At 39.3% G+C, this 23,500-nt stretch overlaps 2 protein-coding genes across 4 annotated transcripts; one reads left to right on the forward strand and one right to left on the reverse strand.

Moving 5' to 3' along the window:
* Positions 1 to 1,179: 1,179 nt before the first annotated feature.
* Positions 1,180 to 12,842, reverse strand: prkar1aa (protein kinase, cAMP-dependent, regulatory, type I, alpha (tissue specific extinguisher 1) a). Of its 3 annotated transcripts, none has more exons than XM_071501389.1 (11): positions 12,712 to 12,842; positions 10,627 to 10,814; positions 9,790 to 9,954; positions 8,832 to 8,923; positions 8,682 to 8,743; positions 8,548 to 8,594; positions 6,591 to 6,749; positions 6,389 to 6,449; positions 6,160 to 6,281; positions 5,460 to 5,541; positions 1,180 to 4,817 (listed from the first exon to the last, which is right to left on the reverse strand). In XM_071501389.1, exons 2-11 carry the CDS (start codon positions 10,798 to 10,800, stop codon positions 4,645 to 4,647), a joined length of 1,137 nt encoding a protein of 378 aa, XP_071357490.1. In that variant the 5' UTR covers positions 10,801 to 10,814; positions 12,712 to 12,842; the 3' UTR covers positions 1,180 to 4,644. The 3 variants fall into 3 exon arrangements, with proteins under 3 accessions (XP_071357490.1, XP_071357488.1, XP_071357489.1); XM_071501387.1 differs by having other exon boundaries at positions 9,790 to 9,957; XM_071501388.1 differs by lacking the exon at positions 12,712 to 12,842 and adding an exon at positions 12,549 to 12,685 and having other exon boundaries at positions 9,790 to 9,957.
* A 432-nt stretch (positions 12,843 to 13,274) lies between these two features.
* LOC139634759 (actin-related protein 2/3 complex subunit 1A-A) lies at positions 13,275 to 23,265 on the forward strand. Its single transcript, XM_071501390.1, has 10 exons — positions 13,275 to 13,704; positions 14,486 to 14,613; positions 15,986 to 16,090; positions 17,331 to 17,553; positions 17,772 to 17,879; positions 19,002 to 19,208; positions 19,411 to 19,486; positions 20,713 to 20,903; positions 21,885 to 21,975; positions 23,070 to 23,265. Exons 2-10 carry the CDS (start codon positions 14,550 to 14,552, stop codon positions 23,073 to 23,075), a joined length of 1,071 nt encoding a protein of 356 aa, XP_071357491.1. The 5' UTR covers positions 13,275 to 13,704; positions 14,486 to 14,549; the 3' UTR covers positions 23,076 to 23,265.
* The last annotated feature ends 235 nt before the right edge of the window (positions 23,266 to 23,500 follow it).

The raw sequence follows: 23,500 nt of genomic DNA on the forward strand, positions 1-23,500 counted from the left end.
GTAGTGCTAGGAGAGAAGGTGCTCTCTGAAGAGCTGGGTCTTCAGGAGTCTTTTAAAGGTGGAGAGGGACGCCCCTGCTCTGGTAGGAAGTGGTAGTGCGTTCCACCAACAGGGGACATCGTGAGAGAAGAGTTTGGATTGCCTTGAATGAATGGGTGGCAGAGCCAGGCGTTGTTCGTTAGAGGAGCGCAACGGTCATGAGGTAGCATATGCCTGTACCAGGGCGTTCAAGTAGGTAGGTGCAGTACCAGAGACAACTTTGTAGGCAAGCATTAGAGATTTGAACTTAATGCGGGCTGCAACAGGTAGCCAGTGGAGCTCGATGAGCAGCGGGGTGACATGTGATCTTTTGGGTTGGTTGTAGACTAGGCGCGCCGCCGCGTTCTGGATCATCCGAAGTGGTTGCACTGTGCGGGCTGGGAGGCCCGTCAGGAGGGCATTGCAGTGAGGAAGCAGCATTAGTCAGGTAGTGCAGTTGGAGTCTGCTGCACCTTTAAAGCTACTGTTGTTGTCTACCAGCTTGATATGTGCTCATGCAAGTTTTTTGTAACTTTTTGAACCTTTTTTGAGAAAATTTAAAGAAAAATCTGAGCTCTGGAAAAAAAATACCCTTCCTGTTTCTCCACCACATTTTACACCTCAGTCCTGTTGGCTTCTAAACCGGTTGTAAGGACTCACCACCTTCAAAACCTTTCACTCCCAAAGATTTTAAATGTATGTGTGTGTTTTTAGTATAAGCACACCGTGTTTGTCTGTACTTGAGACTTCAATCACAGAGACAAACATGTCACTGAGAAACTTTGAGCAGATCTCAGTTCTGTATACCATCCTGTCTTTAAATGTGTGTGAAAAGAAGCAAAAATCATCAAGGCTCTGTGAATTTGAAGTAATTTGCTGGCAGATGTGAATCAGATCAATGAAGAGAAACAAAGATGTGTAACTATGCCAGATAAATTATATATAATTTGCCTCTAAAACATTTGAGGAAACATTTGAGGAAAGCACCAGCACCTCAGAACTGCACTGAAGGTCAGTATTTACTCTAGTAATAATGTATTTGGTTTATACCTCTTTATACAGTCTATGGTTTACATCGCTGACTGGTTGAAAGATCAAAAATAAATGTGAATTCAGGAGCCCTCTAGAGCCTCAAGGTTAGGCAACAGCAAGCAGACACAATGAAAACACTGATCTCTTTATTGCTTAACCTGCTGTAAGGAAGTCGTACAGGGAAATCCCAAACTCACCAATCACTCCAATCAATCTGACAAAAGGCATAAAAACTCTAGAAAAGACTGGTCCTCTGGACAGACTTACTGCAGGCTTCTGTATTCTCAAACACAGATGGTCTGACTGAGCAGACAGTGAACTGGGTCACTAAGGCTGAGAACGAACAACCCTGGTTTCTAAGTGAAGACACCACAACATATTCATACCCAATGTATCAGCTGCATCATCTTGTCAGTCAGAAATACTCCAAGTACACTGAATAAAGACATCTTTGAAAAAAACCTTGATGCACATTCATCAGAAAAATACAGCAAAGCAATGGCTACAATACTGTGTGACGTAACAGGACCACAGGACAGTGGCAAGCATCAGCAGTGAGAGGAAACAAAAGGCTGTTTGTGATGCTTTGACTCACATACTGTACATCCAAATACACATTTGCTGGTGGGCTGGCTGTAAAAATGTTCACTGTCAGAGTACTGAACCTCAATGTGTCCACTGCACAGTGTCTTCATCTTCATCAAGTGCCCAAAGAATACAATGAGACTTCATGCTCACCTTCACTTATTTTCATCAGTTTCATCAGTTTCTGATTGAAGCTAAATTTAAACTACATTAAATTTTAGGGAAGTTCCTGTATAGCTGTACCTGTTTAGACAATGTTTCACATGTTGTAGAAAGCATGTTTATATTGCTAAAAACAAGGTAGTGAAAAAAATCTCAAGTATCGTATCTGCACTGGTGTTGATAAATCTAAAACAATACCTAGCCCTGCTTCTTCACTGTAATGTGCCCGGGCTGATTTAATCACTACCATGTATCTCAAATATAATGAACAGGACTGCCGCATCATGAAGAGTCCTATCCACCCTCAGAAAACATTTGTACAATTCATTCTGTGATTGTCAAGACTGAGGAAACTTTTCTTAACAAAGAGTCTGTGTTACAAACAAGTGTTTTAAAAGCTTTGCGTGTTTAGCAAATCAAGGATGTTAGTGCATTGCCAAATGTAGGATCCAGTGTCTTATCTTGGCCCTACTGCTTTGATAATGGTGTTTCTTTATGTGCCTCCATGCAGCCACAGCCGCAGGCATTATGTTTTTGGGTTGCTAGTCCGTCCATCCGATTCTTGTGAACACAATTATCTCAGTGATACCTTGAGGGAATTTCTTCAAATTTGGTGAAAATGTTCACTTGGAATTGAAGATGAACTGTAAAGATTTTGGTGGTCAAGGATCAAAGGAGAACACTGACTGACAGAAACTCCCCAGATGAAGCTGCCATGGATGATAAATAGATGAACTGACAGTCTGATCTTTTTGTTGCTTTTGTTTTGTTTTTTTGAAGCATTGACCTGCACTCCCTTTAAATAACGTACACTAAACTGTGAACTTAACAGCATATAAACATTTTCTCTCAGTTTTGTATAAATGTGCAAAAAATATAGTCATTTACTCTTAATATATAGATCTGTAGCTGAGACGTAAATAGACCAACATATGAGCATCAGCAGAGTTAAAGGGATCACTGGACATTTATAGTTTCCTTTAACAGAAACTAAATATGGAGGAGAACTTCACCTGGAAAGAATCAAATTTAAAGAGCAGAGGGGAAAACAAAAAAATGTCATAATTGTTATTCACTCTGTTATGAATTAAAAGTTACAAACAAACAGTGCAAACAAAAATGAAATTATCATTCTAACAATGCTCAGTGAAATGTAAGAACCTGACACATTGAAAAGAAAAGCTGAAATGAAAGCTTCACTTATAATTAGCAATGGGTAAAGAAAACCAGACAAAAAATGAGAAATTACCTAAATGGTCAAGATTCATTGGAAATATTAGGACATTTTGTTTTGGAGTTTTTTTTTTCCTCATTTCTCTGACTCGGTAAAAACATCCTCCATACTGTGAGTGTATGGCTGCTACTTCAGTCAAACTGTGATGAGACACAGGAAAAGTAAGAATCTCAATGTCAAGGCAACCCTTTGAGAAAAGTGTCTCTAAGAGGTACACCACAACAAATATAAATACATAAGGGAAGAAAAAAAAACGTCTACAGTTTACAGCCATGCTAGCTGTGAGGCTGTAGTACAGTTGAGGCTGGAAATGTCATTCGTTTTGCTGATATTTGGTCATAAACCAAAATATTGGACAAACTGAAATTTTCACCTGATGATGGCGCAAGATGAAACCAAGATGGACCAACTGACCAGCACTACTTTCGCTGGAGCAGCTAGCACATATCGACAACAGCAGAAGTGCAGACAAAACTGCTCATCAGACTGTGAAACTGGTTCTTACACCATCCACATTAACATTTTCAGATTATGTATTAATTTGACTCTTCTTTTTACTTTACTTGTTGAGACATAGAATGATTCATATTTTGTCCTCATCATTTAACTTAATCTGTGAATATTATGTAAATATTCTCATTTGAATTGTATTAATGTTTTTAATTTCTATCTGCCAGTTTTAACATCTGCTCTATAAATACACTGACATGACTTGGTGCCATTTCTAAATATTGTGTTGTGATGAGCTCTCAGTACTTTTGTAACCTTTAACTGACCTCTGAGCTCACTGTGATCACAGTGAAGGCGCAGTCAGTCACACACACACCGGTATTTACAGTATATTCAGTTAAATCAAGTCAAGTCAAACACATTTTTGGTAACGGGGTTACAGTTTCAGGTTACGCAGCGACACCCATCTGTGTCTGACCTCAAAACCTCTTTCCTTCACAGAAAAACAAATCCTATCTTCTCAGTATGTACACAAACAAGACTGATCCAAACCTAGTACATTGCTGAACCATGTTTGGGTGCGAACCACAGGCTTAGGTTTACACGTCACCCAGCTGCCCTGGCTGCCCAGCTGCTTGGGGATAGCAGGGAAGCACAGTCAGACATCGAATTCACTGAGCCATTCCTTGCCATTACGGCAAAAGAACTACATTCATTACATGTACCATTATCGCTGAAAGAGGCCCAGGTCACAGGAAACACAGTAGCTGAAAACTATTCTGGATCCGCTGTAAACGCCGCCTGATGATGTAACAGAAACCATTCAAACCAAATGATTTTGAAAGAGCAAAGGCCAATAGGAAAAGTCCAACAACAGGTTGAAAAATGGTGTAACTTGATCACACAACTCTATCAGTCAGTCAGTCAGTCGGTCAGTCAGTTATGGATATTGTTTGTCTGGCTCCACTGTTACTGCCCAGCCAAAAAAAACTAAAACAATAGATAGGAATTAAAAAAGAAGTGTAACAGATGTATTTAAGTGACCTTGTAGGTGGGAGTCATGTGGGTGTGGTTACATATCTGGAAGAGAGTATGCATAGGAAAATAGATGTGGGCTGGTGGACCCTGCAGTGGAAGATAGGAGGGTCTGAGTGCTAACCAGCTCAGACAGAGAGTGAAACAAAGCTGTTGTACTGCTCGATGTTTCTCTTCAGGATGTCAGAGCAGGGACCCAGGACTCGCTCAAACCGCGGCCGGTCCAGTTTGACACACTTGAGGGGTCCGCATGCAACAACAGTGGCAGCACGGGGCCGGTTCATCAGCAAAGCGATTTCACCTGGAGAACACAGGACAGAAAACCATTCTTACTTATGTGTTAATATGTGGTCTTTGTTTCTGATCCATTTGAAGTAGTTTGCTTGAGAAAATGAACCTTAGTGTAGTCTGATCATTTACAGCCCATATATAGGACTCTTGTGTTTCTGTGTTGGACAAAGTTTCTATTTATCTCAGTACAAGTAATATTAATAGTGAACTCAATATAATGCATCAATTTACAGTATGTAAGGCAGCTTAACCACACCAAATCACATAAAATTCACTAGTTAAAAAAATGAGAGGCAGCCAATGAGGTTTGCTAAGCTAGTGACCTACGTGAGTTCTTTTTTTCATCGACGTCATTAACTGATTTAGCTGCTGCCTTATTTAATTATGTGGATTAGTAATCTGTATAACCAAAATGTCAGTTAATCAAAATGGATATTTCTAATTTACAGATAAACCATAGGTCCATTTTGTGGTTAGTGCAAATTTAAAAGACTGTTTTCTGTATGACCTACTGTTTTTCTAAACAGTAAAACAGATGTCAGAGAGGCAGAGAGAGGGTATGACTTGATTCTGACAAATTGACATCAATTTAAATTCAGTTTGTGTATTTTGCCTTTGCAGGGCAGATGACAGATGTCTGTCAGGGTCTCACCAAAGTAATCTGAAGGTCCCAGTCTGCCGACCTCCACGAACTCCTCGTCTTCTGACCGCCTCTGAAGCACAGCTGCTGTCCCCTGACAACACAGCAAAGACATCTTAAATTACATATTCCAGGAATCAACAGCAGTTTTCAGAACATCCAGATTCAAGAGGCAGTAGGGTTAATTATAAATTCCAGTTTCTCCACAAAGTATCCACTGCAGCTGTTATTCGATACCAACTTACAACCTCCCAGTTCAGGTCATGGATTTTATTGAAAAGAATTCATGTGAAAAATTTCAACCTTGGCCAGGCAAATACTCAATGGAGAGAACAATGGGACTGGGACAGAGATTCAGATTTTATGAATTGTTTTACTGTCCACAGTGACGTGGCAGCCCACCAGGCTTTGTCCCTATGCCCAGTCCAGTTAGGTCAGAGCTCTGGGACTTGAGATGGTTGAAAATCCATGTTCAATTGTCATTATTTCAGCTTGACCAGGAAAACTTGATGGCTGATCTAATTCCCCCGACCCAATTAAGAATTTCAGTTTTGGCTCATGCTAAAATGTTTCACAGGCAGCATTACACCACAGAACCAGACATCCTACACCAACCAGTTTGGGACAAATATGCATACTGTTACACCCCTACAGTAAACAAAGCATTTCAAAAGTAAGAATATTACTAGTGCTTTCAGAAGGTGGTCTATACCTCCAGGATAATGAAGAACTCGTCACCAGGCTCTCCCTGCACCACAATTTTCTGGCTGTCCTCAAACTGCACCGTCTCCAAGGCATCAGCCACTGTCAGACGCTCCCACTTATCCAGAGACTCTGCTCAGGGATAACACTCAGGTCAACACTTTCTCTCATCTGGATTTATGAGGCCAGCAAGACTTCATTAAATATAAGGAAGAATCACTTAAGAGCTAAGATCTCACCTAAAATGGACACCTTGCTGAGGAACTCCTCGTACATCTTACGCTTTCTCAAAGTGCTCCCCTATAAAAAGATAAGAATGATTTTGACAGTTCATATAACTTCCTAACCGATTTTGTTGTACAACTGAAAGCCATACTGGAACAACTCATTCTTTTCCACATTTTGACTGGTTGTATTTCTTTCCAGTACTGCAAAGCTTACCATCAGTATTCTCCTGTAGCTGTCTCTGTCGATGCCCCACAGCTTGACATTGGACTTGGCCCTGACTGTAGCTGCACGGGGGGTCCCATAGATCAGAGCCAGCTCCCCAAAGCTACCTCCCTCACCAATACTGGTCACCCACTCACTGTTCACATATACCTAGAGGGAGACAGAGAGCAGAGAGGTGCTACTTACATCCACGTCTGTCCAGACTAATAGATAGTGAAGACTTAATGAAAAGGTATTAATTGTATTTTTTGGCATTCTGCTGAAAGAAAAACACTTATGGGAGTGTGATGATGTAATGACGTTCTGGGTCAGTCAGTGCTGAAATATTCTTACTGATTTTAATAAATTTTGGTGGTTTTAATATTTTTGTTCTATTAGAAGACAGATGTGGAGATGCAACATAAAGCAAGGTGTGAACAGATTTGCTGAGAGCTGACCACGCGGAACACTGAGGATGCGTGTCAATGCCCGGTCCAAACAGGTCCATAGTTGTGAGGGGTGGTTGCATGAGTCCTTGTGGAGTGGGGTCTGTTATTTGCAAGGGATTGGAAGTTCAGCAATAGAGTCATATTAATGAGGGATTTCACAGTCTTTAAGCAGCAGATGTGTCTGAGCTGATTTAAAAAAAAGCCATACTTATCTTTATAGCTGTCCATCAATGGAAAACCACTGTTTTTGTGTATTGTTTTGTCTGTGTTGTTTGAGAATGGGATACAAAGGTTTGCGTCGTTTGTTTTTTCCACAAGGGCATTGGTCACTGAATCTGCATTTAGTGCCTAAGTGTTCTTTTCCTCTTCCTCATTCCAGCGAAAAATTTCCAGTGAGAAATATTCTGTCTGAGCAATATTCAGGGGTCTAAGCCCATGGAGACTTGGGCCACAAATACAGAGTGGCTCCAGCACCAGCAGAACCCTTTTGTACTTGCTCTGAAATTTTCAGGGGAGGTATGGAATGGTGCACACAACAGATCAGTCACCAAAAATGACATGCCCACAACAGCAGGTGATGCTATAATAATCAAGTTTTTGGCCATTACCTTGAAAATGGCTTGGTCTGGAGTCACCAAGGAGGACGCACTGTATTACAGATCTGCTGTTTGAGTCAGACAGAGCTAAGCATAGGTGCACCTATGCGTAGGAATATGGTAGTTCAATGGTTGAGAAAATGTATTTCCAAAGGAAAGGGCTGTTTGATGGCAACATAAAGCAGTGAAAATATTCAAAATATAGTGTACAGTTACGTTCAATTTTTTGTGGGCATTTTTAAAGTGGCTAAAATATGTTTTTTTGCTGACCACATCCACAGCAGCTTCTGTGCTGGTGCTCCTGCTGCTTCTCTAAACTGGGAGCTGATCTGAATCTACTGCAGGTAATATACTGACTATAAATGAGTATCTCACAAAACACCACACCAAATCAACCCAACTATCACTTCATAGACATTGTGTTCCATCCACACACTGCATTCATTACTCACCTGGGACACCATTAATACCAGCCTGCAGGTCTAGTTTTCTTTACTTTTCTTTTTCTCTAATCATGTCTCCCAAACCTTACATGTACTGACTTGTGTAGCATATAATTAAGAAAACAGGCTTTTGCCTCAAATCATACGGTCAAACTATTTTCATTACACAGCATACCTGAAAAAACAATGGAGCGGTAACAAGTGAATGTTCCCTATTGCTGAAGTTAAAGCTTCTGCATTTATAATTTTTGGACAGTCAGGGGCATCATAATGAGCTGAAACACAACTCCACAGAGGAACAAGTTATTTAATAAAATGATTAATGGTTGCTTGTTAGTTATGGTGTAATGTTTGTCACTGCACCACTATAGTACATCTGGCTAAACAGGGAAAGATGAAGACGACTTTTCAGATTCTAAATAAACAGTGGCAGATGTTTTCTGGAGTTCAAAATTGCATTAAAACATGAGAAGAATCTTACATCCATCTCTCCCTGGTCAATAACGTAGAAGTTGTCTCCCTCATCACCTGGAACAGGAGCAACGAAGAATCTCATGAATGCATTAACAGAACAAAATCACAACAATCTCCATGTAAAGTAGTGTTGAAACTCACCTTGTTGGATGACTGTTTCTCCAGCAATATAGTTGACAGAAAACATTGCATCAAAAATGTCACTAGAAGGGCAAGAGAGAATAAACTGATAAGCTGGAAATGTTTGGACAAGGGTTATTAACAAGCTACTGAAGTCACTGTTGCCATTACCTCCTCTCATTGTCATCTAAGTGGGCAAACAGTACGTTCCTCTCCATGGCTTTGGCCAGGGCAGCCATGGATTTGTAGTCTTTTGGGATGACCTTGGGCAAAAAAAGGTTTCTTTAGATTCATCTGGTACATTTCAAGAAATACTGAGACTGCCATGTACTAGTGTTGCAATAGATAATTAGACACTATAGCTTAGGCTGGAGACACACTGGATGCGTCAACTGTGCATGGTGGGTGCGGAATGTCTTGGTTTTAATTTTGGCGCCCATGTTAAAGTATTAGAGGCGACACACTGCCTACGTGAGATGTGCTGTGTTGTGTAATCTAGAAGTTCTGCGTTACACCTACTTGTGTGTCTTGCAGCAAAAATAGACAGAGAAAAGACTTGTTGATAGTCATTTTGACATCATACCGGCAATAGTATATAAAACTTATACGTTCAACTATTGTCTCTATGTCTAGGCTGAATCTGAACATGTCATAGACATGAAAAAACAGAAACATATATGTTTTAGCGGATCACTGTGGAGACAGTGGCATTTTAGAGGCATTCTTTGTCAAAAATGAATCAGGAATTAATTAAAAATAAAATCCAACATTCAAGTATCCTGAAAACTTGATGAAAGATAGAGCTGGCAGTAGCAGTGACAGAGCAGACAAACAGCCAGTATGAACACACATTTTTCCATAGCAGATCAGCAACGGCAGCCACAACACACACGCCACTCATCCAGTGTGTCTCCAGCATTACTGATGAACCACTGCTCAGCTCACATTAAAGTTTTCACATTACAGTGGGTTCATAGAGCTTTTTTATTGAAATCAGCTGCCTGCTGCTGATGGTGGTGGAAACAAGCTTGATAAGAGCAGCGATTATGAAAACCAGAAAATAAGCGAAAATAAGCTGAAATTCTCCGTAGAACTGAGGGTCACTTCAACATTAAAGATAACGACTGACCTTTCTGACGTAGGAGGCAGCGTCCTCCTCAGTGTACACCTCAGCACTGATGGCTCCTCTCCGGCTCCGACCCCTCACCACAGGGTTCATGGGTGGAGAAATTTCATCCTCGTGGGAGTCTGACCATGAGCTGGACTTCTGCTGTGAAGCCATCTGCTGGGCCTCCTGCTGGCCAACAGGTACACAAAACCACACCTGAGACACTGCACATACGTACATCCATACTGTGAACGGTTAAGCTGTAACGCTTTTCAGGTAAAACAAACACAGAATAACAGAAAGTATGAAATATCTGAAACTTATTTTTGGGAGAAGGGAGTTCACACCCACAAAAAAGGTAGGAGAGGGGCACCTCGGTGGCTCACCTGGTAGAGTGCGTACCATTAAGGCTTAGTCCTAACCGCAGCGGCCCAGGGCTCAAGTCCGACCCGTGGCCCTTTGCTGCATGTCATCTCCTCTCTCCCCCTGACTTTCCTGTCACTCTCTCACTGTACCTATCTAATAAAGGCATTAAAAGGCCAAAACTGCACTGCAGCTACACTGATCTGGACTTTCTGGCAGAGGTCCAGATGAAGCCTCTCCTTAGTGACAGTCTGTAAAGAAGAAGCTAAAGGACTCTGAGACTGTGAGAAACCAGATTCTCTGGTATGATGAAACCAAGATCAGTTGTTACTTTGTCATTATGGGATATTGAGAGTAGATTGATGAGGTAACTTGGGTTTTTGTTTCATTTTTACAGCATAAGGCTGCAACATAATGAATGGATGCCTTGTATACTTGTACTGAATAAAACGACTGTGTAATGTGATATCAAAGCCTTTGCATGTCAGCACCCACCTTTTCCAGTCTTTCAAAGTAGTCTCTGAGAAAGACCATGGGCCGCTCAGGCCTGGACGTGCACAGCTGGATGATGCAGTCTTTGAGCAGCTGCTGGATGTTGTGCTTCTGGACATACTGCTCACACTCTCTCAGGCTCTGCTCTTCCTCACTGCTTGTACTGCTTGATGCCATCTTTGTCTTCTGACCTAGGAGAAGAAAACACACTGAGCAATCAGGAAGCTGTTTTCTGCCACTCTGTACTGATGTGCATCCAGTTTTACCTGGGGACTTAGGGGTTTACCAACTGAAATTTACAAACAACAAACCAAGTATGAAAAGGCCAAAGCAATAGCCCTTTCTGACTTTCCATTGCCATTAACCCTCCAGACAATACATGCCTCAGGTCTTCAGCAACTATATTACACCCTGTCTCATTCATTCAATTAAGCACTCACCTATATAGGATCACTAGCGACCCAAAGTACATAAGGGTGTAACTTTTTTTCATGGTATGCTTGATGCAAATGATGGTAGGTAATATTTTTTCCAGTTTGACCCCATGATGGCACTGTTGTCTCAGTGGCCCCTTTTACAGAGCCCGCTGGATGTTGTACTGTTGCAACTACAGTCTGCTTCACCATTTTGTATAAAAGGTACAAAAATAGAATGGGGGGCATTGTTGTTCCATCTTCGTGCCGACAGGGAGACAGTTACAGAACCGGATCGATGTCTGTGTTATGGGGAGACCCAGCATGGCGGGGCAGGACACAGACGCTGCTTAGTTACATGTCACAAGTCTATTTCCAAAATGCTTTTATAATAGCTTGTTGTCACAGTAACGCAATAGCATACAGGTTTTTTGCAGAGCGGTTTGTTTTTTAATACGGGAGGGTTTTCATGAGAGCAGTTCTGCAAATGAAGATGTAACGGAGACTACTAATGATGAGACATTATTTTTCTGTGCCAAATGCAGAACTGGAGCATGAGAGTGAGGAATCCATTCAGACCATATATCAGATGATATGCTGAGGAAATCCCTTAAAAGGGCTGGAGATGCTACATCTGTCCATCCACACTCAGCTGCAAAACAGTGGAGCAATGTGCAGTTTGTACAATAAGCATGCTGCAATAACCACTAGCACGTGACTGTGTTAAGTGATTACTGTGGACTTATTTGGGTTTGGTAGGTGTCATATCATGAGAAGTGGGCAGTGTGTGAAATAAGGCAATATATATGCAATATAGCAGCCTGTATTTTAAGAAGAAAAAAAAACAAAAACACATTTACACCATAAATGATTGTAAAAATTTAACAACTGACAAAGATTTTTGGTGTGTGAGAATAACATGTTCTGAAAAGGTTACAAGAAATATAATTTGAATATGTGAGTATTGGTTGTAATTGGGGCCTCCAGATCTCCAGGGTCGCCAAAACTGTGTTCATTGTGTCAGGACATAATTTGATGAATTGCAATTTTGTTAATAAATTCTCTGTATGTAATGTTTTTTGCCCAGGGGCTCACAGGGGCCTGTGCTTCTTTTAAGTATCCAACTTCAAATTTTGAATGCAAAAATCAATTCTTAAGTTACCATGTCCCATGCCCATCAGCAAAGTATAGTAGCTTTAGCCGTAGTACCTGGTAAAAACCTTAATTAAGCGGTTAGATACCCAACTAGGTAAAGTACAAGTAACCCCAGATTGTAGTCCAGTTAGTATGTATAGTATGGGGCATCACGGTCCAGCACTAAGCAAGTAGTGGTTAGATACTTAACTCTGGCTAATGTTTTTTTTCTGCATAACGTCTCAATAAAGTTACCAGGGAATATAAAGCTAACACTTGTTGCCTGTGAATGAAACGTCCGTTAATACAATACTGATGAAAGTTACTGTTATTATGATGCTTGAAGATTTCTCAAAATTAGCCATCTTGAATACCAACCACGTAAATTAGCTTAGCGAGCTAACTGTTCACAATCCACAGTCCAGTATCTAAATAAAGTGAAAGATAGCCCACAAAGAAAAAAGTGACCAGCTTTCAACAAACGCATCCATAGTTGTGTGATAACTGACTATTCACACTGAGAACGACACTAAATCCTCACCTGGTAACTGTTGTTCTGTTGTTTTTCCTCTTGACAGTCGAGAACCCTGACTTCCGCCTTGGTTTTTTCAAAATAAGTGTCCCCACAAAAATAATATACTGGACTAACAATATCCTGTTCTCAAAAACCAGCATCAAATTGCAAATACAGATTCTAGGCAGTCATGACTTGTCCTCGAATTTCTTTGATCAAAGTAAAATTTATTGCTAACTAAGTATTTGATAATGACATTTGCAGTTTTGTGTCTTACACTGTCCACTTTGCTGCTGCAATACTGCAAATTTCCCCACTGTGGGACTAATGAAGGAACATCTTATCTTATCTTATCTTATACTACGCCCTGGCCCTGAAGGTCAAGATACAACAACATTTCAGAAAACAAAATAACATTTCACAAAATGAAACAACAATTCAGAAGACAAAACATCTCACAAAACAAAATAACATCTCACAGAACAAAATAACATTTCACAAAACAAAAGAACATTTCAGATTACGGAAAGGGCGGGACAACACCTCTTGTTTGTGATTGGACAGTCCTTGGCGACAAATGCATGTCATTTCCTGTTTCTTCTGTGTACTCTGCATACTGTTTTGTTTTCTGAAATGTTATTTTGTTTTCTGAAATGTTATGTTTGTGTGTCTTATCTTAACTATATGGGTTATCGATTTCAATCAATTCAATTGTTTTACACACATACACATACACATACACATACACACACACACACACACACACACACACATACACACACACACACACAGTTGGAAAGGTTTATCACAGCAAACTTGTCCTAGACTAGACGCTTGCTCAAGACCTATTTGCAGACACACCCACCTTTCTTTCACTCCCTTCAATAATACCACAGTCACTTCCTTCACCAAGGCAGAGCACACAGCTCCATTCGTGTCGACTGCCCAGAGTCCACGAATACAGCCCCGTACCTTCCACCACCACTATCAATTCAGCCTGACCAAAAATACACAGCTAAGGTAAGCCATGATCTCTGCTCACATCTAATCAATTTGTCCAGTTTCTGATCACTGGTAAAACTGGTTTATGCTTTCATCTGGTCTATACAGCTAATCTGTCTAATCGAAAGGATGTTGTTTCTCATTAGTTATTCTCTCTGCTAGTGTCAAAACAACTACCAAAAGTAATGTGTGGAGTGTATTTCTATCTGTTTAGGCTGAAATCCTGTCAAACTTTTAAGTAGTAACTTCTTCTCTGCTATATGATAATAATGTCATATAAAAATGTAAGAAACTGACATCTCTGCGTTCAAAAATTGAAGGTATATGTTGCCCTGCCAGGATCACAATCACATATATATATATATATATATATATATATATATATATATATATATATATATATATATATATATATATATATATATATATATACTTGATCCTTTTTCTGTTAGAGGGCAGAGAAAAATACGGATGTAACAGTGAAAGCATGTGCACCACACCTGATAAAGGTGTAGATATCTTGCACTCATTACTCACATAGTTATCAGTGAGCTAAATGAAGGTTATTGCAGAAATAACCTGACACACTCATATTGTAAGTCTGCATATAAAGTGAATTAACCCACTTTCCCGGGACCAAATTCCGAACTGTATAACTGTATAACTGTATAACTCAGTGTCTGCTTCATTTCTCAACCCAAATATAGACAAACTAGCTGTGCAATGTCTTAGAAATTATGTCTCTCAACAAAGTGTCTCCCTCTCTTTCTCTCTAACTTCACCCTGGGACCTGCAACAGCACATCTGCAGACCAGTTGTGACAGCAGCCACATTCCAGCAGCCTCTCCTGCCCCTGTTCAGACATGTCTCTCTACAGTTTTGGCCTGGAGCCGCTCTCCTGCCACGCCTGGAACAAAGACAGAACCCGTAGGTGAAACAGCATATATACCTCCCTGCATTTGCATATGGAGTAATACAATCACATATACACCTATGTGCAGATATAAATGCATAACAATGCCTGGGCACAGACATCACATGCCTGTATTTTTTCTCCATAACATGTGTGTCTTCTTCCTTTTTCTCATTTTCTCTCCCCTCTCATTGCATTAATGTTGCCGGGAGAACCACAGGGAATCTGATTATCAATACAGGAAATGGACTCAAAGAGCTTTACTGCATGCATCTGACTGCACTTCAGTGCACAATGTCTAATGCTGTTTGGGTATTTGACATATATCAACCCCAACCACCTCCTGGCAAATGTAGCGCTTCACTCATTCAAACAAACATCCAGCCAGAGGTAACATTGCCAAAGAAACATAACTAGAAAAACAATTTAATACATTAATGTAATTTCTAGGAGACCAGAATAACATAATTTTTCCTATTTATCCCATTTTAGTTTATTATATTAGCATGCTAACGTGTGCTAATTAGTATTAAACACAAAGTACAGCTGAGGCTAATGAGAATGTTATAACCAAATACCAAATAGAAATTCAGACCTGTTTATGATGGTGAATGAACATCGAGAAGACCACCACAGTTAATACAATGTCTCCATTTCATGGCAATTCATCCAAGTGTTTCAGTCTTAAACAAAATGGACCAACAGACTGACCGCAGCTCAAAGTACCCAGGAGTCCAATGGATGACTTAGAGACAACAATCAAAGTTAAAATAGTTCACCTTTATTTAAGGGTAATGCAAGCAAGGGCAGAGCGTAGGGGAGGGGTGGAGTCAGTCGGCAGACAGTGCTAGGTAACAGGTAGGAACAAAAAAAGGCAGTAAGCACAAGGCAAATACCAAAAACGTGAAGAGGTCAGAAACAGGTATGCCCAAAGACTAAGGCTGTAACACTATGATTGGGATAGTATTATAGACAATCTGGCAGAGTGCAAGTGCGCCAGTATTTATACAAGGAAACTAATGGGGTAATGGGGAAGAGGATAGCTCATGGCCGTGACTAGAAAGGCGGGAAGGGCTGAATGATGGCAATAATGAAAATTAACTGAGTAAACATTCATGCTTCCCAGAGGATCTCTCTCATGAGTTTGCCAGGTTGGCAAGCTTGTCATCTGTATTTAAAAGATGAAACTTACTCATTTTGTGACCCTGTAGCTTTTTCTGACACAAAATCAAACTGATTGACAGGCACACTCATGCCCCTCAGAACCCTTCTGAATTTGGGGATTCACAACCAATCCATATTACTATGTCTGTATCAATGTTTATTTTACTCTGGCAGTAGTAAGTGATTACAATGCCTAACTTTTGAGAACATATTTCTTTACAGAGATTGCAGTGAGTCCCAACAACAATGTGGTGAATATCTATGAGAAGAAAGGCAAAGGTTGGGTCAAGATCCATGAGCTGACCGAGCACAGTGGACGAATCACAGGTACTGCAGCCTAAATCAGCCAACATGCATTTAAATTGTTTGACAACATCCCACTTATTTTGAGCAACAAAATAAGAGTTATATAAACAATATTGTTCACTGGATGCCAATTATTTTTTCATAATTTGTTTAATTGAAATTCATGGGAAAAAAATTTAAAATCTGTGACTGAAAGTTAATTCTTGACCTTAGGAATAATGATCTGGTAAAACAGCTGTAACTTAAGGTCCATTTGGTGGTGTCACCTCTTGGTTTTCATCAGTGAATGGAGTTTGCTCACTTGTCATCACTTGCCTACACACAGGTTAATCTGGTGTGCTATTTGTAAAATATTTTTGGTGTCACATGGTCGCTATTTAGTGATGGTATATTTAACCTCAGCAATGTTTCGGTCTTCAGACCTTACCATACAAACAACACTATACATATAAAGGTTACCTGCTTCTAAAAGAAAGCCAATCAGAGGACACCAGCCACACCTCCCAGAAACAAAGACAAAACTGAGCTCATTGCAATTGTATATGCACAATATGCCAGTATTACAGAAAATTGGTTTACATAATCCAATTGGATCCTCAAGGGGTATTAGTTCATAACATTATTTTACCATTCAGTCCCATATTACATCATGCCTTTGAAAAAAAAGGTAGGCATAGGTAATCTGAACATAGGCAAGAGAGTTAGTAACCATAATATTCCAAAACTTATTCCTAACTACAATAATATACAATAAATAAAAAGAGATACTATAATAAAACATTACAAGAAGAAAGAAGAAGAAACATAAATATGAACTATGTGTTTATGAAAGAAAAGTATCAGAAACAGACCACCTTAAATGATGAGGGCTCTGTGGAACTAATATCAACATGCCATCCAAGACCTCCATCAACATTTGGGCCTAATAATGGGAGGTTCTATAAATAAATGAAAGGGGCTAAACTAATACCAACATATTGAAAAGGAAGAAAGTGATGGATAGTGTGCAGAATTTTATGGTTGTATTTTTTAAGTCAGGAGTTTTTGATCCTATGCCCCTTTTACTAAGATTGTAAAAGCACCTGTTTTAATTTTGCAAATTAATAAATAAATAAAGATAAATAAATGACCACATGGTGGTATTAGTATCCACAATTCAGTGCATATATTTTTGTTTTGGTGATGTCTGCATAAATGTAAGCCAAATGTAAAGGTTTAACACACAGAATATCCTAATGGGATATCCTAATTATGTCCATAGGCATTGACTGGGCCCCAGAGTCCAACCGCATTGTGACATGTGCCTCTGACCGCAACGCCTATGTGTGGACTCTGAAGGATGGCATGTGGAAACCCACCCTGGTCCTGGTGCGCATCAACCGTGCAGCCACATGTGTAAAGTGGTCACCTTTGGAAAACAAGTTTGCCCTAGGTAGCGGAGCTCGTCTCATCTCTGTCTGCTACTTTGAGAAGGAGAACGACTGGTGAGCCAAACATGATCAAATTTGAACCATTCACATTTTGCACATCACTGATATTGGTTTTGGGACAGTGAGATTGATAAGTCAAAAAGCACAGTCCAGAACGAAATTTGTGTATATCACCTTACCACTTTGGACCACACTGTATCTCTTTATTTCATACACAGATTGCTGCGTAGTACATTCAAATACAGATTTTTACCGCTCTCCCTCCCTTTTAGGTGGCTTAGTAAGCACATCAAGAAGCCCATTCGTTCCACAGTCCTGTGTCTGGACTGGCATCCCAACAACATCCTACTTGCAGCAGGGTCTGCAGACCTTCACTGCAGGTGAGACCACTACCAAAAAAGGATATAGAGGAGGGAAAGCAGTCTGGTGTCTTACTGCTGCAAACAATGCAATGCCTTTCTCTTATTAGTGAGCTGGAGTTCACTCTGAAAGCTGGAGCTTACTAATAAAAGAATGTACCATTGAATCAAGAGGTGAATCTTAAGTTTGGCAATATTCTATAGTTTTCTTACTACCAATAACTGTAATGCACAGACTCAAACCAACAACACACACTGTAGTTTATTTTGAGTCAGCCCCACACACACTGTCCTGCTTTGAGAAATACTCACTCAAATGTTGACTAATCTGCCACTGAAAATAGTCCCCAGTAAATGCACTATTTTCTCCTGTTTTAGTATCAATTCATAAAAACTGCAGTGACCAGCTGCTTTAGGAAATTCCTGAGCCTTTATTTAAAAAAGCGATAATATAATAAAATATTACAAGAAGAAATATACATATATAGTATGTGTCAATGAAAGAAACAGACCACCTTAAATGATGAGGGCTCTGTGCAACTAATATCAACATGCCATCCAAGACCTCCATCAACATTTTGGCCTAATAATGGGAGGATCTATAAATAGATGAAAGAGGCGGAACTTATAGGGAAAATTTGATTATTCTTGACAACATTTTAAAAGATGAAATTCAGTCTAAAGCTGTATTAATTGATTTTCTTCTTCCCCTTGGGGCTTTAAATAAACAAATGATGGATTATCACCTTATAAAGTCTTATGGCAGACATGTTAGCAAACAGCTGCCTATTTACAGATGCAACAGCAAGACTGACATTCATTTAGAGTTGTAATAATTGATATTGATTAGTGCAGCTTTACATTACATTTGCATATCTATATTATATCATATACAGCATTTAATAATATCTTTACCTTTTTTCTAATAATATTTCCTTGTATTGGATGTCAAAGGTGTCAGACTACAGCAGAAAATTGAGCTCCAGAATTATATTTAAAAAAAAAAAAAAGATGTATCGTATGATTTCATTTAATGATCATTTTTTCAAACACAGTGTATCAAATAACGTCAATTTATCAGTCTAGGCAGGAAACCCAATGTCCTAAAGCCCACAAACTATAACACATTTCCATGCTTCTCAGGGTTTTCTCAGCCTACATCAAGGACATTGAGGACAAGCCTGGACCCACTGCCTGGGGGGCCAAGATGCCTTTTGGGGAGGTACTGCTGGAGCATAAGGACTGTGGAGGCTGGGTGCACAGTGTCTCCTTCTCTCCCAGTGGAGACCATCTGGTGTGGGTGGCCCACAACAGCAGCATCACTGTGGCTGATGCTACCCAGGGAAAGGAGTGAGTCAGTCAGTATGACCAGTGTTAATATTCAGCTAAAATGACATCTAGATGAAGTGTCTGATTAATTTTGAGATAGTGTCTCTCAGCAACCCCCTTAATGTCTCTAATTCCATTTTTTTGCTGGCTGAAATTTTTGTACTATAAGTGTCCCTGTGTCTTTTTTGTGTCATGAGTGCTTGTTGCCTCTTTGTCTGTTCAGAGTCACCCAGCTGACCACTGACCATCTGCCACTGCTGAGCGTCCTTTATGTCAGCCCAACTGAGATTGTTGCTGCGGTAACTATTACCTCTTACCTCTCTTTGTGTGTGTATGTATGGAATGCATGTTAAAGTGTGTTCCCAGAAACTCCAAGCATGAGTGAGACTCTTGTGAGATGAAGAGATGATCATCTACTGTATTTATACAAGTATGCAGATCCCAAATGTAAAACTGCTATAATCAATATTTGTAAAGTGAAATGGATCAAATTATTATGTACAATTTCTTCCTCATGATCATGAACCCTGAAGAGAAATATCAACAACTCTGCTGCTCAGTTCTATGAAGTTTTGGTATCTTTTAGGTCATACATTTTTGTTCATACTATTTCAATATTTAATCACAATTTCAGACACTTGTCTGGGGCCCAAAGAAGACGCTTCTATTCCTGACAAATGAAATCAAGAGTAAAACAGGACTTTACAGGTGGAGTTATTGTACTAAAGTAAACTGATGAGCTCCTGGTTGTAATCTGACCAGCAATCAGTGAAACTGCGCTTCTCTCTCGTCTTTCTTTTCTGTGCCATGCCTGACAAATTGTGGTACAGACAGTGTCATTGTCTGCAAACTGATGGATTAAGGGAGCATCTTCATCCATTTATGGCTAATTGTTGGAGTAGAAATGAGGCTCATACACATGTGCCCAATTTCTCAATTTCTTCTGAATGAGATTTATAAAACTGAATCATGCGTATGCATGCCTTTATAATTCTGATGAAAAGAATGCATATGCATATCTCTTTTTTGATGCATACACATAGTTTTAGTCAAATCATCAGTTTTATGTATCTGCCCCAGTTTTCCAGCTGTTTTCACTAAAAAAGCTCTAAAAACCCACTACACATGACCTGCCCAGCACCAAGCAGCATACGGATGCAGCTTTAAACCATTCACACAGTTCAATAGGTTAAATCCATGTGATATTTTAAATTCTTATAGAAATGAAGAAGTTTAGTATGTAGTGATTTTTTTTAGTTTTGTTTTTTTTGTAATTTCCTAAAGGGCTGAGGTTTAAGAGAGAAACACTTCTGTAATAGAAGCAGACAGTTATCCCAATTCTGATAACTTTAATGTTATATTAGTTAAGCACTGTCATATTTATAATTCATTGGTAATGTTGCCCGCAGATTTTGACTGTTGATTTTGTTTGGGGCTGTCAAATCATGTAATGTAGCTTTATGAGCACAGATATGGTCATAATGACCTTTGCACTTATGTCCTTAATCTCATGCGTCAATCTCAGGGTCATGACTGCTGCCCATACCAATTCAACTATAAGGGCCCGTGTGGCCTGGAGTTTGTGAAGAAGTTGGACATCCCTAAGCAGACCTCTAAGAGCAGCATGTCAGCCATGCAACACTTTCGCAACCTGGACAAGAGGGCCACCGAGGAAGACAGCAATGAGCTGGACACCCTTCACCAGAACAGCATCATGTAAGGGACTAATAGCTTTTTTTTTTTTTTGTACTGCAAACCTAACTGGTAGATAGATAATAAACAGATAAATAGATAAACAAAACAAAACAAAAAATAAATAAAAACCAAAATTCATGTACACATGCCTTTTCGACATAAATCTCAGTGCAAAGTAAAATAGAAAATAGATAAAAACGCACACATGTGTACATGCGAATATAGCAACTTTGAGTACATATGCAAAATGTTATGACATCAATAATCCTACGCACGTTGTAGGAATTCTCCAAAAATCATGGCCAGCACCAGCCAATCAGCATGATTGTCTGTCATAAAATTTGAGCTGTGTATTTTGATACAGATCTAAATCCACATGTAAATGTAACATTTTTGATAAAGAGTTTCCATAATTAAAACTATCCTACAGTTTTACACAGTTGTTTAGAGGAATGTGATCTCTGATTACTTTGAAGACACCTGTGGCATTGATAGAGTTTCACGCCTTGGTCCTTCAACAAGTCAGGGACTCTTAGGTTTCCACATTTAAAAGACATAAATCCCATGTAGTTTGTCCAAAGTACATAAGTGTATTGTGTTTTGTTGCTGTGCATGCTAAACTGTACAAGCGTGGAACTGTGGGTATATTTCCATAAATCCCTGTGAGAACCACCATTGTCACTGTGTCTGTATGTTTCAGCTGTGTGCCTCAGTTCTCTCACAGAACAAACACTAATAGAAGACTGTGCTCTCACCAGTGGTTGTATTTCATTTATTTGCCTGCAGAACAATTGTTCCCAGCTATCACATTTTTTTCTTTCATAGTTGTTAATCAATAGGTGACAGGTCTTCTCTGGATAAGCTATGGCTGCTGGGAGGCTTCTGATGTTATTGCATTATCAGAATCAGAATCAGGTACAGTGTGGGATTCGGGAAAAAACCTCAGCTATACACCTCAGCTTTGTAAAAGTTTTGTGCATTCTATTGTGTTCTGTCCTGCAGGCAGATGTGTGTTGTATCAGGGGAGAAATCCAAAGTGGAGAAGTACAGTAGTGTGGGTCTGGATGGAGCCATGGTGATCTGGGATTTTAAGGTACCTGTGCCACACAAGTGAAGCTGTGATTTAGCAATTTGATTGTAAAGATTATTACTCAATTGTGTTGTAGACATTTTAAACATTTACTCTCTAAGGTATTTGAATGTGATGTTATTTAGTGTCACTGAAGCTGAATTTTCTGTAAATAAGCATAAACAATATAGTTATTTTATTCCTTTTATTGAAATTTGTGATTGGGAAGTATAATGGAAAATTTGACAAAATATTTTGACTCAACTCTGTGACAACTGAGCAAATTTCATTCACTGATAAAGACTTATAGATGCTGTTAAAATCTCTGGTAAAATCTGTATTATGTGGAACTTGAGTTCCACATAATAGAGATTTTTCCTCCCCCCTGTCACCAAGCGCTTGCTCTTTGTGGGAACTGTTGGGTTTTTCTCTGTAACAAAGTAAGGCCTTGACCTGACCCTGTAAAGTGCCTTGAGATAATGTATATTATGATTTGGCGCTACACAAATAAAATTGAATTGAATTGAATTGAGTTAAGATTATTGTCTCAAATGCCAGTGTCTGTAGAGGTCATTTCCACTGGTCTCCAAGAATACTCAATGTCAGAGAATGTGTTTTGACACAAATAATGCAGCACAAATAATATACTTTCAATTTGTTCATGTAATTCTTATCATAGTTTAGTCTGTTTAATTATCTTATTACTGATACACTTCCTGACTTTGCTGATTCACAAATCCCCAAAACATTGTCAGTGAATCTGGGTGAACTGTGACATCATCAGTGGGGAAAACAGAAACATAAACAGTTCTGTCATAATTTATGTAAATTTGCCATAAACAGAATAGGTTATCTTAGAACAAATGTTTTTACTTTGAGAAATGTGTTTTATGAATGATTTAATTCCAGAGACCTCTGATGGTCAAACTGCTGCTGCAGCAGCTGTTTCATGCTGATAACATCCTGAAGGAAGAAACTATTAAATGCTCAGTATTTAATGTCAGCACCCAGTGTGAGGTATCAGCTGCAATGCAAACATATTGCTAAGCTACTCTTATCTGTCAGCACCACCCTGTAGCATCAATTGTTCTAACGTGTTTTTTACTTTTATTTTGCAGCATTGAACTGAAAAGAAAAGAATAAAAAGGAAGATATTCTGAGGAATATACTCAACATAAAAGCCATGTGAGTGTATATGGAACTACTGATATGCTTTTATGTAACTTGAAAAAACTGTCAGCACATGTGTTTTGTGATATTTGTGAATAAAACATCTTTTACATTAATAAAAAAGGATATCTACAGGTCAGACAATGGAGTGTAATGACGTGTCCTTCACATTTCTGTGGTGTGTATCCAGCTTATTGACATTTTCACGTTTTTACTTATTTACTACGATGATGTACTGTGTGTCTATATTTTCATTTTGTGTCACTGTTCTACTGCTGCTAAACTACTAGTTACACTGCTGTTTAACTTACCTCCTTTAAAGTGTAATTTCACTGAACTGACACATCAGTTTTATTGGGGAAGCATCACTCAGCCCCTG

The sequence above is a fragment of the Trachinotus anak genome, unplaced genomic scaffold, assembly GCF_046630095.1.
Source record: "Trachinotus anak isolate AG129_WGS33_773 ecotype Australia unplaced genomic scaffold, CSIRO_AGI_Tana_v1 ptg000017l, whole genome shotgun sequence".
Taxonomy (NCBI): Eukaryota; Metazoa; Chordata; class Actinopteri; order Carangiformes; family Carangidae; genus Trachinotus; species Trachinotus anak.

Bases quoted from the DNA above. Each gene is read 5' to 3' on its own strand.
- prkar1aa (XM_071501387.1), bottom strand. From the start codon at position 10,800: ATGGCATCAAGCAGTACAAGCAGTGAGGAAGAGCAGAGCCTGAGAGAG. The intron at 8,924-9,789 runs GTCAGTCGTTAT...TTTTTGCCCAAG, and splicing joins CTGCCTCCTACGTCAGAAAG to GTCATCCCAAAAGACTACAA. The intron at 8,595-8,681 runs GTGAGTTTCAAC...CTCCTGTTCCAG, and splicing joins AGAAACAGTCATCCAACAAG to GTGATGAGGGAGACAACTTC.
- LOC139634759 (XM_071501390.1), top strand. From the start codon at position 14,550: ATGTCTCTCTACAGTTTTGGCCTGGAGCCGCTCTCCTGCCACGCCTGG. The intron at 17,554-17,771 runs GTGAGCCAAACA...CCTCCCTTTTAG, and splicing joins TTTGAGAAGGAGAACGACTG to GTGGCTTAGTAAGCACATCA. The intron at 19,209-19,410 runs GTGAGTCAGTCA...TTGTCTGTTCAG, and splicing joins GATGCTACCCAGGGAAAGGA to AGTCACCCAGCTGACCACTG.